Source organism: Mytilus californianus, unplaced genomic scaffold (assembly GCF_021869535.1).
Source record: "Mytilus californianus isolate M0D057914Y unplaced genomic scaffold, xbMytCali1.0.p SCAF_2, whole genome shotgun sequence".
In the NCBI taxonomy this organism is placed as follows: Eukaryota; Metazoa; Mollusca; class Bivalvia; order Mytilida; family Mytilidae; genus Mytilus; species Mytilus californianus.
This window is the reverse complement of record NW_026262668.1, coordinates 46,965,490-46,984,018: the sequence shown is the minus strand read 5'-3', so window position 1 is coordinate 46,984,018 and position 18,529 is coordinate 46,965,490. Positions and strand designations below refer to the sequence as shown.

The following is an 18,529-nucleotide window of genomic DNA, read 5'->3' as shown; positions in this document are numbered from 1 at the left end:
CCTGCCTAGCAAAGATGACTTATGATATAATTTTTTCTGAATTGAAATTTTTTCTTTCTTACTCAAACATATTAAATTGTTTTTGGCAAAATCAAATTGATTGAAAGAGTAAATGTGACTTTAATTGTAAATTTACTTTAAACGTTCGACAGTAAGGAGACACTATGACATGGGGAGGGTTTGCTTTGCCTGATATAATGATTTTTATTTATATATATATATATGTCTCAAGTTTATTTAAGCAGCGGGTTCATTTCTTCTATTCGACTTCGATGAGGAAACCAAAGGAGTAACTATTACATGTAAAATTTACTACCCAAACCAATATACCTTTTTTTTACTAAATTCTTTTATTTTCCCACTTTTATTAAATCTGTCTTATCACATATTTGAAATCTTATCCAGCCAAATCTTCAACTTAGATTTTTAAAATTCAGTAAAACTTGAAGCAAACTATAAACTATAAAAGTTCGGAAAATTGTGTGATAAGGCAGATCACGCTCTGAAGTTGTATCAACAGTACGTACATGATTGTACGTGTTGTATGTCCGGGTTACTGCTTGTAATGTGGGTTATATAGACCTTGTATGCTTTAATGACCTTGTATGTTTAAATGATCTTGTATGTTTGAATGACCTTTGTATGTTATAATCCATAACCAGGATATTTTTCATCCGCTTCACGACACAAAGTTTGAGATAGTATTATTTATTAAAAATGTTAAAGCTGATTTGACATAAGAGTATTACAAATAAATATATTGAAAGAATTAATGAAATTTAAAGAGAAAAATTGAATTATTAACCATATATAATTAAAATCCCTATTTCAAAAATATTTGCCGTTGTCTCAATAATTGCAATGTTTTTAATTTTTCAAATGAGAATTGCCAGTTAAACCATGACCGCACAATATATGCTTTTACTCCATTTAGGAAAGTCACAGCTGTGAATTTAAGACGAAGAACAGCAACAGAAGCGCAGTTCCTATGCTCTCAGTTTCATCAAATGTTTGTAGGATTTTTTTTGGTCATGAATTAAAAATAAACCCTTTACAACTGTAAATCGAGAAATTATTTATCTCTTATCTGTACCATTGTCGCAATATAACATGCATATTTTATTGTTTATTTTTCCATTGAAACAACTTCCATTTCTGTGTAGCAAGTATCACCCGTCTTTCCTCGTTCATCATTAGACTGGTTCCCTGTCCTTTATCTGTTTGGCTCTGACAACAAGGTTGACTAAGATACCCGTATGTTGCAACGTAGAGAACTAGCATATACGTTTAAACTGGTCCGCCATTCCACCTAAAGCTCCGCTCCGTTAGTGCAGCGATAAGTGGACACAACAGGTGTCCAGTTTATCATACGTACATCATCAAATGCGACTTCACACTTTTTATATTGGCATTAATAGATTTTTCTTTAACTTCTGTAAAAAGACTTCTGGGTCAAAGATTTTCAAATCTCAAATCTCAGAAAAAAAAATTGGGGGTTACGGCCCTTGTGTTTTCTTTAAATTACATTGAAATTCACGAAAACAGTTATTTTATATGGGTTGTATGAGGAACATAAGTTTTCCTAAGTTAAACTGAGGAAACATTTAACGATATTATTGGTTAACATTCAATGAGAGGATTGCTTTTTGATAAATACTTCCGAAATAATAAATACATTTGGGGGCCACGGGCCTTATTTTCTTGCAAAATAATGAAAACACAAATTGTCCTATCAAATTCAATATAATTATCTGCCCTTGATTTTAAAAGGTTCTATACTACTAAAATAACGAGGTCATATTTGTTAGCTGGCATGACGTAAACACAACGAATCAAAGAATTCAACTTTATATATAACTATCTATACTACTTAAATAACGAGGTCCAATTTGTTAGCCGACATGACGTAAAAACGACGAATCAAAGAATTCAACTTTATATATAACCAGAAGTCCTGGACTTCTGATATAACTAATATAGAACAGTGGTGTTGATTACAAATTACACCATTCCTAACCCGAATAATTCAGTCGTTATATTCCACGGCTCTACGATGCTCTCGCGAGTGGGAGAGTCAATCACGGGGAGGGACTGAATTATTCGGGTTACACCATTCCAGGCTCTTTTGTTTTCCACAATTAATTACCGAGTCACTTGAGACTCGGGACTAATTTATCATACGGTGCACGTCACAATGGGGTAAATCTATTAAGGGATTCTCATTGGTAAATATTAGCTTATTCCGTATGATGTAAAGGCTTTCTTAAGATCTGATTGGTTAATATTGGGGTGCATCTATTATATGTGAGCATATCCGTAAGTGAGGCCGGAAAAAATCATGATAGTAGGTCATTAAAATGACAGTGAAGTGTTCAATCAAGTTGATAGTGAAGCATTGAATCAATATTTTAATGACGCATGGTCAAACGCAAAAGATTCAAATTAATTGGGTTTTGTTCTGTCTTTAATATGTAATTGTGTTTGCATCAGATATAAATATTATTTAACTTTCGTATATATAACTAATTTGTTAGTGTATTATAGATCCGTTCGTCAGTTACAGTTACAGTTATCACTCATGCCTGCGTATCGTTATACAGGATAATAGACTCATAATAATATTACACACTTATCTATAAATAGCCGAGACGGCGATTTTGTTTTAAGGTGATTAAAATGCACACGTAGCGATTTAACTAATTTACGCTATTTCAAGAAGCACACTGTCGTGATTGTGCAGAGCCATTTACAGATGTTACTGGCGTTCATAAACATGTAAATATGAAGGATCGCGTATGCTTCTGTTTGTAGTTAAAGATAAGTATCTATACACTGATATAATTCAAAAGCATAAACAAATTCTGAAAACATGTATCTTCAAATCACTTATTTTCAATTAATTTTATTTTTCTTTTATCCCGGGTCTATAGAATAGTATAGAATAGAGGTGGGTTGATGTAGACATGTGTCGAATTGCCTATCACTCCAACGTCCAGCACGGTACAGTAAAGTTCTGACGACAAAACGGTCAACTTCTAAGGTCAACTTCCAAAGGGGAAAATAATAAGACTTGATACGATTAATACAGGTAACTTTTTCTGGAAGGAAGGGGTATTTTACATACATAGGCGTCGGTACAGGTCCGGTTACTTGGTTTTCTCAGTCCGTAAGGTGTTTTGAAAGCAGATATATATTTATATACATGTACAAATATTTAAAGCGTTGCCATAGTTATTTGTGTAAATAAAAGGATATGTAGGATATTATAAATAAGACAGCAAATTTACAAAACAAAAAATTATTGTGGACAATTTTACAGACTTTCAAAAATATGCAATCAACACAAAATCCCTTAAATGGCAAAACTAAAATACACAAATTTAGGAGACCTTAAAGGAATGAACAGGAACGAACTCCGTTTGCTAACATCTGAGAAAACAATAATCACAGCTTCATGTACATTTTGTATTATAATGTTCTGACAACAAATGGTATATAGTTGAACTTTGATCGATGCATGTGAATAGTGCTGGCGAATGTTCAAAACCATAGTTTTAGTAAATATGTTTTGCCATGGTTCAGAAAATTAGCCAGTCAGAAAAAAAAATAAGAAGATGTGGTATGATTACAATGAGGTAAATATGAGACAAAATGACGTAGATGTAAGAAATATACATCAACCTACGGCATTTAACAATGAGAAAAACTCATACTGCATTGCATGCATGCTATTAAAGGATCCAACATGACAAATGGAAAAAAATTCAAACGACAAAACCAAAGGCATGTCATTGATTTATGTACAAAATAATTATAAACGAAAAGCAAAATTTTAATGTAATACACAACAACAAACGACAACCAATGAAATCCAAGCTCATGACTTTGCCACAGCCACACATCGAACTTGGCGGGTTTCACCATGTTTGCGGGTGCCCAACCCACCCCTAACCTGGGACAATGGTGTAAAAGCGTAACATACTTCAATAAAAGCGCTGTACTTCAATACTTGCTCATGGTTTTCGATAAACAGATTGTAGGATTTTGTATTTGTATATGTGTTTGTACATATAAACTTGTTATTTAGTCGATTTGAAAAGCTCACTAGAGCCGGTGTTGACGTAATCTGATTCCTGGATATCCACTTTACATAAAACCATAAATTCAATTGGCCGTTTCAAAATTTAAAGGATTGTTGGTAATTTCATTGTTCGTACCCTAAAATGAAAATTACGTTACGTCATTGGTTCAATTCCCATTGTTTATGATGTTTTAAGCCTATCACAACGTTTTGGTGTACGCTTGTGAAAATATTACCCAGAATTCATTAGATTCTGAAACGACGAATTGACAGACTATGTGGCGTAGTTTGTGAACACTGGGTCTTTCTCTTCATATCAGATGCCTCGTTTAGGGAGAGTGCTAAGCATTCTGCACGTTGATTAACCCTTGCAACAACCCTTTGAGTTGTCGACCAGTAAATAAAGCCAAAGACAATAATGTAAAAGCAAAAACGCTGCAACATACCGTTGAAATTACATGAAAACGGACTTATCACACGAGGATAATTTCTTGTAAGACAACAGAGTAGAAATATCTAGCTTTACTCAATAACAAAAAGGTTCTACTATTCTTTTTTTGGTGTACTATGATTTCAATTAGAATTCTTCCGAACGGATATACAAAAGCTTTTCACAGGATGTAGGACCATAAGTCTGAATATCAGGATAACAAAAGCTTTTGTATGCATGAGGGTATTAACAATTGTTTGTAACTAAAGTATTACGATGTGGTATCACTAGTGAAGTAGAGAATGCGTACCCTTCCGCACAACCCGAGTTCATCCCCGGTTTGTTTGTTTTTCAGTTGAGTTCCTGTTGTCCAATCTCGTTTTCTTAGGTAGTGTTTTTTTAACAGTTGTTTATTTTTTCGTCGTTTATATTATGGTCATGATGTTTTCTGCCTTTTTTATTTGTGGTTTTGCTTTCCCCCTTTTTGTATCTTCTCCCTTTTGGTACCGATTAATACGAAAATAATGACCTTACATCAATGGTCTTTTTCAATTACCTTCTTTTAAATAAGTAGACTTATGAATAGTTTTACCATAAGAAGTGACGTGGTATATATTCCTTTTAGGGATGTCAACGAGCACTCGAGTACTCGAGTATCGCTCGGTAGTACCGAGTATCGAATACCAAAATGATACTCGACTAATCGGTTTCCTCTTAAAATGTTGTTTTCTTAAGCTTAAACAAAAATATTTTTATTGAGAGCGCCTCCCGAGAAATTAAATATTAAGCAAAATTAATAAAAATTAAAATATGATTCGAATGTTTGCGTTTAACTGTCATTTAAAATTCCTCCAAACAGAGGTAGGCTATGAACAAGAGCACTTTTCCAAGGCTTACACTTTTAGCTTATCTTAGTCATTCTTCCACCTCTGTACCGTCAGATCATATATTTTCATCGGCAGGAATGTTAGTTACCTAACAAAGTTGAGAAATTGCCTCGTCCAAGAAGATACCAAAGGGACAATCAAACTCAAAAGTCGAAAATAAACTGACAACGACATGCCCCCCCCCCCCCCCCCTCCTCCTCCCCCTAAAAAAAGAAAAAGACCAAAAAGACAAACAACAGTTCACAAAACACAACATAGACACCAAAGACTGAGCAAAACAAACGAAAACGAAAACCGAGCGGTGAGATCAGGTGATCCGGAAGGATAATTTATTCTAAATTGTTTTTGTTTAGCCTTTGAGCTGTAATAATTTGTTATACTTTTTACAATCTTTTTGTCAAATTTCAAGTTCATATAATTTGACAAAATTTATAAATTCACCTTTCAATTTATAAAAATATCTTTCATAAAAGAGGAAATAGTTATTTATCATTTTCATAAAAGAAAAAATACAACATTGTTGCACATCTTTTAATTAGATATTCAAATGTGTTAGATAAAAAGTTTTTTTTTCATGCAGAACATATAATAAAATGTTTCAGTGTTAATAAGTTATAGCCATTCATGTTAAACACGATATCGTCATAAAAAGCTCAATGTACATTTCTCAAACACACCACTAAACATGGACTTATGGCATAACAAGTTCAAGTACTAGTAACAGCTCTCGAACACACTACACATGGAATTTCGGCATTATCTGTGTACGTAGAACATGATAATGAACCACATCTAATTTCAGTTAAATAAAGCAGACCTTGGTTGTTCGAGGTTGCCCCTGCATAACTGGCAGCTTTGTCTAGGCAGATGTAAGATTTGGATGTAGTACCGTCAGTTGAATCGGAAGCCAAATAACCACCGTACTCTGAAGCGTAACCTGAGGGACAGGTGTCCAAACCGGCTACCATAAATACAGATTTACTCGAGATAACTTGGCAGACTGTGCAATCTATTGTGCTCTCATCATTACTAATATCAATAACCGAGGTAGAGTCTATGGTATCTAATTTTATCTCCATGCCGTATATATATCCTCGTTCTGAGTTTTCTGTACCGCTTTTAGTGTCATACGTCGGAGTCGACGTCAGGCATTGATAGTTACTTCCTGATCCGCTGCCATCATGCTTAGCCCCAGCCATGATACCTATAACAAACAAAAAATGATATTTTATAAACTAAATAAAGTATGGTTTGATTTCAGTATGCTCATCAATTAGCTGTTTCATATCCTAACGCATTTTGGGTAATATTTCCAAAAGTGTACACCGAAACGTTGTGACTGGTTCTAAACGTTATAAACAATGGAAATTCAACCTAATACGTGACGTTATTTTCATTTTGGGTACAAACAACGAACCTTCCTATGTCATTTGGATTCTGAAACGGCGAATTGCTTCATAAATACTTTTGGAAACTAGAGAGAGTAAAATTGAAATCATCTTTCCAGTTTGGTTTATTATGTAAAACAAGAACCGGTAAAACAAGATATACATTTATATCATATTTGAAGACTCGTATACAACAAATCCTTCAAAATGTAAGATGTCTAAAATGATTGATTTTACGGGCAATCTTTCAACTATATTAAGGAAAATTATGAATATGGACTTTCTTTTTACTAAAACACAAAACTAATGAAATGTTCATATGTATAACACTTAAATATACAAAGTACAACACAAAATAATAAATGCCAAATGACAGAAAACGGCGATCAAAATGTTCTACCTATAAGGCCTCTCTCTGCAAATGGTTATTGAAAAAATACATCATCAGATAAAGTTTGAGTGATCTCAGAAATGGCTCCCTATAGCCACGCAAATCTTATTTCCCATTTACATTTTTGAGTGGGAATCTTTTTCTTTGTTCACATCCTCAAATAGTTCTCTACATTTGTGTAGAGTGTCATACGCTGAATATCAAATCAGTCTGTCAGGAGGTGTTGCACTCACTAGGCATATAAACAGACAGATGGACGAACAGGGGATTCCTGCATATTACACAAATGTTGTTTACTAAGGTATGAACACTCATTGGCGTAGCACTAGTGTAGCATTGTAAGCATATGCTTACAAATAATTTTATAAAACATTTTTTTTCAATAAGTATTTTACTATAATCGGTCAGCTTCTGGTGGGGGAGGCTGCCCCCTTCCCCAAGAACCCCAGCTTACAATTTAATCTTTTAATTGTTTTAATGAATCTATTTTAATGGTAAAACAATGGGACCAACGAATTAAAGATGATCACTATCTTAAAATAAAAAATATAAACCAATGATTTGTATGTTTTGCTTAACTTTCTTATTTCCATGAAACTAGTTACATCTTAGATTCCAAATCTAAAATGTACAGAGTGTAAATAAAATGCAACGAACAAAGTCTTTTTTTTTCATTTTAAAGTTCATAACATTAACGGGTACCATTTTACCGCACCAGATGCGCATTTCGGCAATTAATGTCTCCAGACCAACATATTTGAAAATCAAAAAGCATATTCAAATTACCAATTCTCGAATGCCTGTCCACAGAATTTTGTTTTAAAACGATATTGTATATCGCTCTGATCATTTCGGTTTTAATGATATAAAAATGTACACGAGGTTTTTAGTTGTAGTCTTAGAAGTCGAACTCCTTATTAACACTGAGGTTGTCAGTTCGAGTCCCGCGCGTGGCAGGTGCGCTCAACTCCAATCTTAATTGATTAGGATTGTCAGTTTTCCTACCGGAAGTCGGGGGAGGGGGGGGGGGGGGCTAGGACAAAATTTGAAAAAAAAAGGCAGGACAGGAGTTTTGGGTAAAAATAAAAGGCAGGATGAGCAACTTGGCAAAAAAAAAAGGCAGGATAGAAATTACAACTAAAAAAAAAATACAGGAACAATTTTTTTTTCATCCTAGCCCCCCCCCCCCCCCCCCCCCCCCCCCCCCCATAAAAATCAAATGGTAGCTCCCTAAATCATAAATGAAGTGAACAAACATTTGACCTTTGTAAACAACTGCTGCTGTGACTGAACAACCACTGGCTCCATAACGTGTGTAGACTGGCCCGGTTGCTACAATTAAAAAACAACATCTTATTAATTAATTACGCATTAATTTTTATTTATTTTTCAGTTATTTTGAGTTCTTGCTGAATGAAATAAACGATTGTTCTTGAACAGTATTGAATTGTAAAATAATATATTTTCTAGATAAAAGGGTAGTGAACACAAACAAAATCTAGCAAACTAACCGCAAAACATCAAACACATGAACAATAAATTATGTTCTATAAAAGTTGTATTTCTTTGCAACATTCAGACAAATACATAATTAAGATTTGTTCATGGGTCTTTAAATATGTTACCCAAGATTGACTTTTGGCATTATCAATATGATGGATTATATGTTCTCCATTTCAATATCTGAAGCATTCTGGGTAATATTTTCAAAAGCGATACCAAAACGTTATGATTGGCTATCAACATATTAAGGAATGGAAATACAACGGTAATTTCCTTATGGGGATACGGACAACAATATTACCATAGCCCTTTAGATTCTGAAACGGCAAATTACTACATGTACATGCCTCCATATTCAGACCCAGAACAAGTCAGTGTTACCCTAATTTGTATGCTAATATACAGCATCCAGCTGATTGAGCAGGATTATCAACGTGCTAACTCACTGAAGTTGTTTGGCTCCGATCTGCCGATTTTTTTTATCGTACTACTTAAGGTACCAGGTGAGTGAGCGAATCGTTATACGATTTTGCAAGTAATAAGAACATGAGGATTTTGATTTGAACATCAAATAAATCATATGTAGAACTTTAATATTTCTAAATAAAGCAAATTGAGTATCCTGTCACGAGATAAAAGTATAAATGTATAGAATGCAAGTGAATTTCACAAAAAGTTTTTTTTTTATTTTAAATTGCCCTTTGGTAAAAATCTGTTTTTGTCTTTATTGTCATATAAGCATACACGATACTTATGACAAATACAAGTCATAAACATGAACACAAATAAAGTTCCCTGTGCTCAACTCCAAAGACTGTTTTATAAAGGAAAATGTTTTCCACGTGGTTTAAATTTAATGGATAGCAGGACCACTTATCAGAAAGATTTGGAAATATAGGATTATTTTTATTTTTGAATTAATGTTCAGATGGCGTTTTACAAAAAAAAAATCCCCAAAAAAACGCATACCGGATCCTTAAAATTCCACATATGCGAAAGAACTGTCAGAAGAAAATCAAGGAAGAATTTGGATTACTAATCATAATTTAAAATACCAGATACACGTTTTGTACGCCATAACGTCAGAAGGTTGAGCACGTTTGTCGTTTGATCGTCGATCAATTTCAACAAAATCTGTTGAAATCTATTTAAGAATTGAATGCTTCTTTTTATAATTTTGTTGGGGTGAAGAAGCGTTGACCGAAGTACATTTTGTATGAAGCGCGGAAGCATTAAATTTTTATGCTACATCTGAAATTAAGAGTTATATCAAGCTTATTGATAAATTAGGAAAATAACACATGAAGTATTCTCTTACTAAAGAATAAGTATTTTTGTATGACAGATCATGTTGGTGTCCTCTTCGCGGTCCGCGTTTAGACTGTGTTGATTTTTTTGAAAAATCAGAAACAACTACTTGGATTTAATCAACTAAAGCTTCAATTGCCGGATAAAATCCATATATGTACATTGTCGGAAATATAAACTGTATTTGTGACGTAACACATTTCTTCTGAACTAATGTCTCTGTCATACAATGTAATTATGACGTAACACATTTCTTCTGAACTAATGTCTCTGTCATACATGTACTTATGACATATCACATTTCTTCTCAACTAATGTCTCTGACATACAATGTTATTATGACGTAACAAAATTGCTTCTCAACTACTGTCTGTGCTATGCAATGTAATTATGACGTAACACTTGCTTTTCAACTAAAGTCACTGACACACAATGTAATAATGACGTAACACATTGCTTCTCAAGTAACGTCTCTGCTATACAATATAATTATGACGTAACACATTGCTTTTCAACTTATGACTCTGACAACTAATGTAATTATGATGAAAACTGTTGCTCCAGAACTAAGGTCTGTGCCATTAGATATATTTTTTAACAAAAATGTAAAATTATAGTATAACTAATCGAAGAATTCAAATATAGAAAAATATTCAGCGAGTGACCATACAACACATTAATTCACAAATGCGCATAGCGCATGAATTGATTATCAGTTTTGTTCGGTCACGAGTTGAATATTCTTTTATAACATTAACAATAGGCTTTTTTAATGGAAATACAGTCACTGTAGAAAATCAAGGAACTATATCTTTTTCTAGGCATACACAATTTGCTTTGCTGCAACGTCATCGACAACGTCTTGACAACATCTATGGTTGTTTGACATCAGAAGTGTGCAATTATCGAGTTTATTTTACATGTGAAATTATCGGTTTTCATTTCACTGGGAAATCACGGTAATTCATTGCAACCAATGTAATAAATTAAATTACTTACCAGCAATGCATTTGTATGAAATACTCAATGTTTCTGGTTGGTTCGCATCACAGTCACTATTAGCAAATACAGTATCACTAACTCCAACGCTACAGCTGGTTTCATCATCGCACAATCCTTGCACTACCGTCAGTGCATTAGGGTCAAGGCATTTACTTTTAAATTTGTATTCAGCATTTATTGTTTTTATTTTTTTGCCATTGGTGCAAGATATAGCTGATGTATCTCCTTGGCTTGACGTTTGTGTCAATAAAGCTAAAAATAAATATTAGTTTCAACATACGCTAGACAATACGTACGGCGTATCAAGTTATATAGACAATATAAAAATGAGAAAAAATGGTGGTAGTTTTCATCTTGGAAAGCTTTGTTTCTTTGAATCCCTTAATTAATGTAGGTAACCGAAGATGTAATTTTGAGTCTATTGATGAAACAAATTTTGATAAATTCAACTCTTGCCTTTGGATATATTCAGATAAGTTGATCAATTGCGAATAACTCGCCATTTCAGAATCTAATGATTGACTGATGTTTGCTTATCGTCCAGTGGCAAATATTTCATGTCAGAATCTAAAGAGTTCTGTGTAATATGTTTTATAAAAGCGTACAGCAAAACGTTGTGATTGACCAAACGCCCTAAACATTGAAAATTCAACGAATGAATTGACGTTATTTTCATTTTGGAGTACGGATAATGAGATAACCAACAGTTCTTCAAATTCTGAAACAGTTGTTACGCCAATGCGTTAATTTTCTTTTAATGGGAAAAATTTGCACTTAAATCTGAGAAAATAAATATATTTACGTATTTTTTTCCCGTAGAAAGAATATTGATAGCACATCTAGTAAGACCAAAACGGAAAAAACTGTCAACGACATCTATAACAAATTTCACTGCGTAATTTGATAGAACCTACATTTTATTTTTGAACCTCAAATGAATGACGTATTAAAAATATAAATCACAAAACGAAAACCAATTGCGAAACCGATAACCAATATTGATTTTAAATTTTATCAAATTCTACAAATTTAATCAAATTCTATAAATTTTGAAAAAAGAGAGGACCCCCTGTTTTAATCAATCACTTTCAGCAGATATTTCTTTTTTTTTCATTCAGAAAAAAATGTGATATTAAAATTAACTAAATCAACAAACCCATACACAATGAATTAAAACTATTGTTTGATCATCGATTACTTTGAACAAAATCTGTCTAAATCTATTTAAGAACTGAATGCCTCTTTTTATAATTTTATTGGGATGTAAAAGCGTTGACCGAAGTACATTTTGTATGAAACGCGGAAGCATTATGTGTTTATGCTACAACCATAAAATTACGAGTTATATCACGCTTTTCGTTTGTTTTTCTATGCATTATTTTTACATTGTCTACGGAAAGCACATGCAATCATAGCTGTTGTATAGTCAGCCAATCAAAATTACGGATTCTAAAGAAATATACATTATTTATACTTACTACTTATACAGTCGTATTTTATAGTAAACGTTTGATCTCTAGATAGGTCACAGTCTGAAGTAAACGTGTCGCTATTCACCGCTAGATCGTAACTTTGTTTGCCATCTGTTAATCCCTGTAAAGTCGTCAATGCGTTGGCGTCCCCACATGCCGGCTCATTATTATTTCCATAAAACGCAGATTTAACATCGATTGAAGAGCCCGACCCACATTCAAGAGTAAGCACATCCCCATCAACTCCGTCAAGTTTCGTAGCACCATCTACAATATAATATACCGATTATGCCAGATATGACATTTTCTTTAAAAAATTACAAATTACTTCCATTATGCTACAGTAGTTATGTCTTTAAGCTAATAAATATAATGGAAAAATTTAACAATTACTATCCACACTGATCTGTGTCCACACTTGTAAATATAATGGAAATATATATGGTTATCATTTTTCTATTAAAATCGATTTCTTTTGGTTCAAGTTCAATATACTGAAGGTGTTTCGCATATTTCTTTGTTTAGCTCACCTAGCCCAAAGGGCCGGTGTAAGCTTTTGCCATCACTTGGCGTCCGTCGTCTGTCGTGTTCGTAGTCCGTCGTCCGTTAACCTCTACGAAGATCATCTCTTCTGAAACTAATGGGCCATAGTTAAAAAAATGCAATTTTTGTCAATTATCTTGAAAACCGCTATATATAGAGAAAATCTGACAGGGCAAACAGTATAATAATAATAATAATAATAATAATAATAATAATAATAATAATAATAATATCTTTATTTAGAGAGAGTAACTCATTTGGATTACACCAATTTTAAATAAGGCTCTCTTAATACAATAATATTTACATTAAAATACACAATACATATTCAATAATAATGATAAATAAAGATGTAATACAATTTGAATACAATAAACAATTATTATATATGGCATTACAGTACAAATATCATGGTAATGTTAAAAGTACATAGATTTGTAGTTATGTTTAAATTCTAATACTGTGTTTGATTTTTTAATTGAATCAGGAAGAGCATTCCATACTTTTGGTCCATTGTACGAGAAACTAGACTTATACAACTCTGTATTTTGTTTTGGAATTATAAAATTATCTGAGGACGAAAATCTCGTATTGTATTTTTTGGTTTGCAGAAGCTGATAAAATAAGACTGGACATATATTCTGGAGCTAAGCCATGTTTTGCCTTATACATTAGTAATGATTTATGATAATGTATTCTTTGTGTAATCGGCACAATGTTATATTCGAGAAATAATTCGCTTGAAGATTTGGTGTAATCATGTTCGTCTAAAATTATTCTTGCTGCCCTCTTTTGCAGTTTTAGTAAACTATCTAATAGAAAGTAATTACAGTTTCCCTATATAGAACAACAATAATCTAAGTGAGGTAAAACGTAAGCGTTATAGAACATTTGTCTAGCTTTGTGATTTAAATATTTCTTTATCCTTTTTAGTAAAGCTAAAGAAGAGTTAACCCTTTTTATGATATAATCAATATGAGAAGACCAAGATAGAGATGCATCAACAAAAATCAAAGTATCAAAGTGATGAATTCTGCCTATGGTTTATTGACATCAGAACTGTCAGACAACTTCATATAAAAGTTGTTTTCCTAAAAGGACGACTTTTACCATTTTTTTTTCTTCATTTTTGATCATTATCTCTTAGATTATAAATCGACAAATAATTTAAATATAGAAACTATCAGCAACACAAGATCTATAAATAAGTCAAATGACTGAAATCGGTAGTCGACTTCTTATTGAAGTTATTACCCTTTTATGACGTTGTTTCCCTTGTTTTTGGTATTTTGCCTTTTCACCTGAAAACTATAATAGTTAGATAGGAACTTTTGATCCCCAAAATAGTCAGCACGACGAGATCTACAAATAAGTTTTTCATGAACGAAATCGGTAGTCGACTCCTTATTGAAGTTATTGCCCTTTAATGACGATTTTTTGGCATGTTTGCCTATTAGCTTGAAAAATATAATAGATATATAGAAACTTTTTACAACAAATATGACAAGATCTACTAATCAGTCAACATGACCGAAATCGGTAGTTGACTACTTATTGAAGGTTCCCTTTAATGACGATTTTTACCATTTTTTTTTGCATACCTGAAAACTATAATATATTGATAGAAACTTTAAATAGCAAAAATAACCAGCAAGACAAGATCAGCAAATACATCAACATGAATGAAATTGTCACTTAACTCTTTTAAGTTAGAGTTACTAGTATTCCTTTTATTGATGTTTTTTACTAAAAAGTGGCCATTGTTGAAGATGCTGGTGAGCGATTATGATAGATCATTTTAGATATTTGTTGAGAATTCCTGTTTGCAGCGAAGAAAATCTACATACGAGTTATTGCTAATTTGGAGACAGGCCCGGAAAGGTATCAGAACCCTTAATGCCAATTTAATGACTTCCGCAATGTAAAAACAAACTTCTCCATGAAATATTTAATGTCCTTTCAATCAAAAAATTTACTAGAGAATATATATTCCTTATGGATTTTTTCGAAATTTATAAATAACAAACACGGTCTATTTAATCTGGCCTAATCTTCCTTACATACAAAGAAGCAACTTAGAAAACAGACGATTCCATACACGACCTTTGACCGCTAACCGTAATAGTGGCAAGAACGCCTTTTTTTTAGTTTCTCAATTAAGATGACGTTTAGTAACTAGAAATTGAACATTTAAAAAAAACACTAGAAGTTATAGATTAATTTATCCACCCCCACCTTGGCCTTCTTTCTGTGAGGCAGAATTTCCCTTTCATCCTTTCTTGGGCACGATATATTACTTCGAGTTCTTACTAATTCACTTTATTCATTTCCAAAGTTCTCCTGGCCCGAATGTAAATCAGATAGTAGTTCCCTTATTATTATTGAATGTGAACTACTGATGCTGGACGGTCTGTTCGAGGATGCTTTCCTGAGTAGATTGATTGTTTGATCTTTGCTTTACGTCCCAATGGCAAAAATTATATGCATAATCAGGATGAAAACAAATTAACAATAAAAGTAATAGTTAAGATTTGAAAAGATAGTCGACCGACCGAGATGAAAGGACAGAATGTTCGACTACCAATGGAACATGAGGATACATATATCATGAACGTTAAAAGATCGTGTGTCTATATGACGTCACTTTTCTTACAATACGCGGTTTAAACTGGAATCCACTTGTATAACGCTACACTCAAACAACACTGAAAGTGTAGTAGTCAGCCGAGAACCAGCTTAGACGCGGTTGTGCATTTATACATCTTGCAAAGTCAAACAGGTGACCTTCATTCACACGTATTTTACTTCCAGGTAGGAAGAGTCCAAAGATGACTACATTTCTTAGATTCCCCGGTCATTCTTTGGAATACACCTTATCGCTATTCCCGCTTGACCCGAGAATCTGTCCCGCTTGAACTTTTGACGTCATACAACAATCACTTTTCCATTGTGGCGTCAGATATTTTCTATTATGACGTCAAAATTTTACGGGAACTTTTGTGATGTCCAGTAATGGCGGACAAATAGCGATAAGGTGTATGAACACAGACAGAGATTCGGCACGGGTCTTGAGTGGCTGATACGTTTTGATTCCTAACAGTTACTGTTAATTTATGATTTATGTTTGTAATGGGGAAATATGTTGACATTAGTGACTGTCAATCCAAGATAATTGTATTACTTTCATTTTCAATGTGTTTTTTTTTTTTTTTAATTTTTTATCTTTAGCACTGCATGTACTAGTATAAGACTTAGCCGTTCCATAGCTTTTAATCAAGTAGTTCACAGGAACGTGTAATGATATAATACTATATATCTTTCGTAAGTAAAGAATTTTTAATCTTTTAACCTCTGCAATTTTCCCTGAGAATTTCGTTTTTTACAAAAAAAATATACTTACAAACTGCTGCTACGAAAATCGAAAATACGAATAAAATCTTCATAAACATTTCTTTATCCTGAAAATAAAAAGAAAAAAATACGATTTCATTTAAGTACATTCTCTATTTTAAAAATATCAATCTAAATCGGTCAGGCATTGCCTTCTAAAGAAAAGATTGTGTTCATGAGAAATAAAATCATATAAGAAAATGAAAAGGTAAAACATCCACAAAACACCAGACAAAATATGTAACAAAACAAAAGAATATACAAGTATAAAGCAGCATGCATTCATATTCGAACGCAGATGCTTTGTCTTGGTAAGAAATTAATGCTTTTTTTTGTAATTTAATTGGGGTGTAAAAGTGTTGACCGAAGCACATTTTGTAGGAAGCGCAGAAGCACGATCAACACTTTCACACCCCAATAAAATTACAAAAAGAAGCATTCATTTCTTATGATTACATTTTTATGCTAACAAGACCATAAAAAATAGTTTTATCAAGTTTTTCTTTTATTTACCTGTGCACTTTTTTGTGGAAGCACGTGTCATCACGAATGTAACATTTCATTTTGATATGAAGGTTAATTATTGAATTACACACGATTGTTGTGAAATTTGAAAAAAAGGCAGGACAGAAGTTTTGAGTAAAAAAATAGGCAGGATGAGCAACTTGGCAAAAAAAAAGGTAGGATGACAAATTATGTATAAAAAGTCAGGATAAACTAATAAAAAAAAAGGCAGGACCGAACAAAGTGAAAAACGTTTTTTTTAATCTTCCCCCCCCCCCCCCCCCCCTATAAAAATCAAATGGTAGCTCCCTAAGAGCAGAAAATAAATAACCGGTAGGAAAACTCACAATCCTAGTCAATTAAGATTGGAGTCGAACGCACCCGCCGCGTGACTACTTAGACCACTCGGTCCTCTACCTCCTACTCCACAGAATATCAAATGGTCGTCCCCTAACACACACATATCACACCTCTTATAATATTTCTTTAAGTTCATATTCAACAAATAGTTTACCCTAATATGACCTTGGAAGGCAATTCTCTTATTTTCGACCACTGTGTACTATGCTTTTAGCACGTACATGTAATAGAACCCATACATTAAATCTCCTAACTATCGAGACGTAGGAGTGCTGTTTTTGTAACAAACAGCAGCATATTTTAAAATAAGAAGTATCTATAACAATTTTAGAACAGAATCTTTCACCAAGAGCCGGTTACAAACGATAAGTGGGACAAACATTGACACTTAAATATTCGATTTTTAGTGCTGTATTTTTATGGTTATGATATTTTTTATATTGGACTGTTTTGATAATATCACGTGTATGATTTTTCTTTGCTATGAATAGATTTATGTCGCTAAAATTGGCATTGATAATATCACTTTTTGCTAAAATGTGTAAAATAAATACGGCGCTAAAATGGGCTATACTTTGGTGCTAAAACGACCGATAATTTTCGCTAAAATGGCATACCAATGCGTTAAAATGCCCTATTAATGCGCTAAAATATCCGCCGGTCTAAATATTTAGAGTGATTTAGAAAATAATCTTTCTAAAAATAATATACAAAATGTTTCTTTAGTGTAAAAGTCAAAGATATACTAGCACGAATAACAATAAAGACTTACTTATTTGTGGCCTGTCTGCGAGAGAGAAAAGCTTCAATAATTTTGAGATATTTATTCAATATAAATATATATCCTTAAGAATTACATAAGCTGATTTAGCTTAAAACTTTTAGTTCCTTTACCTTAGGAAGTATTATAATGCGGACTACGGGATATATGTTATGGGGGTTGTTTTTTAAAGGATGCGTGTTCGAGTCAACTATTTAAGATAATCTTTTAAATCTTTGTATTGAATGGGCTTTGGCACAACTATTTTATATCGTGGCTGAAAAATATCGACAAAAAACAAACAAAAATAAGAAATAGAAGCAAAGAAAATAAAGATTAAAAAAACGAAACAAAACACAATATACAACAAAAACAACAACTATAGGAATATATTTATCAATTCCTATTACTATTTTATTACTATTTTATATTAAAGTATATTATTGATTGATTGGTGTTTAACGCCACTTTCAACACTATTTTGCTATTTATCGGCAATCAGTTTTATTT

General features: G+C 32.8%; 1 protein-coding gene across 1 annotated transcript; it reads right to left on the bottom strand.

Moving 5' to 3' along the window:
- Nucleotides 1-5,915: 5,915 nt before the first annotated feature.
- LOC127729896 (protein eva-1 homolog C-like) lies at nucleotides 5,916-18,061 on the bottom strand. Its single transcript, XM_052237827.1, has 6 exons — nucleotides 18,032-18,061; nucleotides 16,406-16,463; nucleotides 12,469-12,729; nucleotides 10,988-11,242; nucleotides 8,441-8,509; nucleotides 5,916-6,602 (listed from the first exon to the last, which is right to left on the bottom strand). Exons 2-6 carry the CDS (start codon nucleotides 16,452-16,454, stop codon nucleotides 6,106-6,108), a joined length of 1,131 nt encoding a protein of 376 aa, XP_052093787.1. The 5' UTR covers nucleotides 16,455-16,463; nucleotides 18,032-18,061; the 3' UTR covers nucleotides 5,916-6,105.
- Between the last annotated feature and the right edge of the window lie 468 nt (nucleotides 18,062-18,529).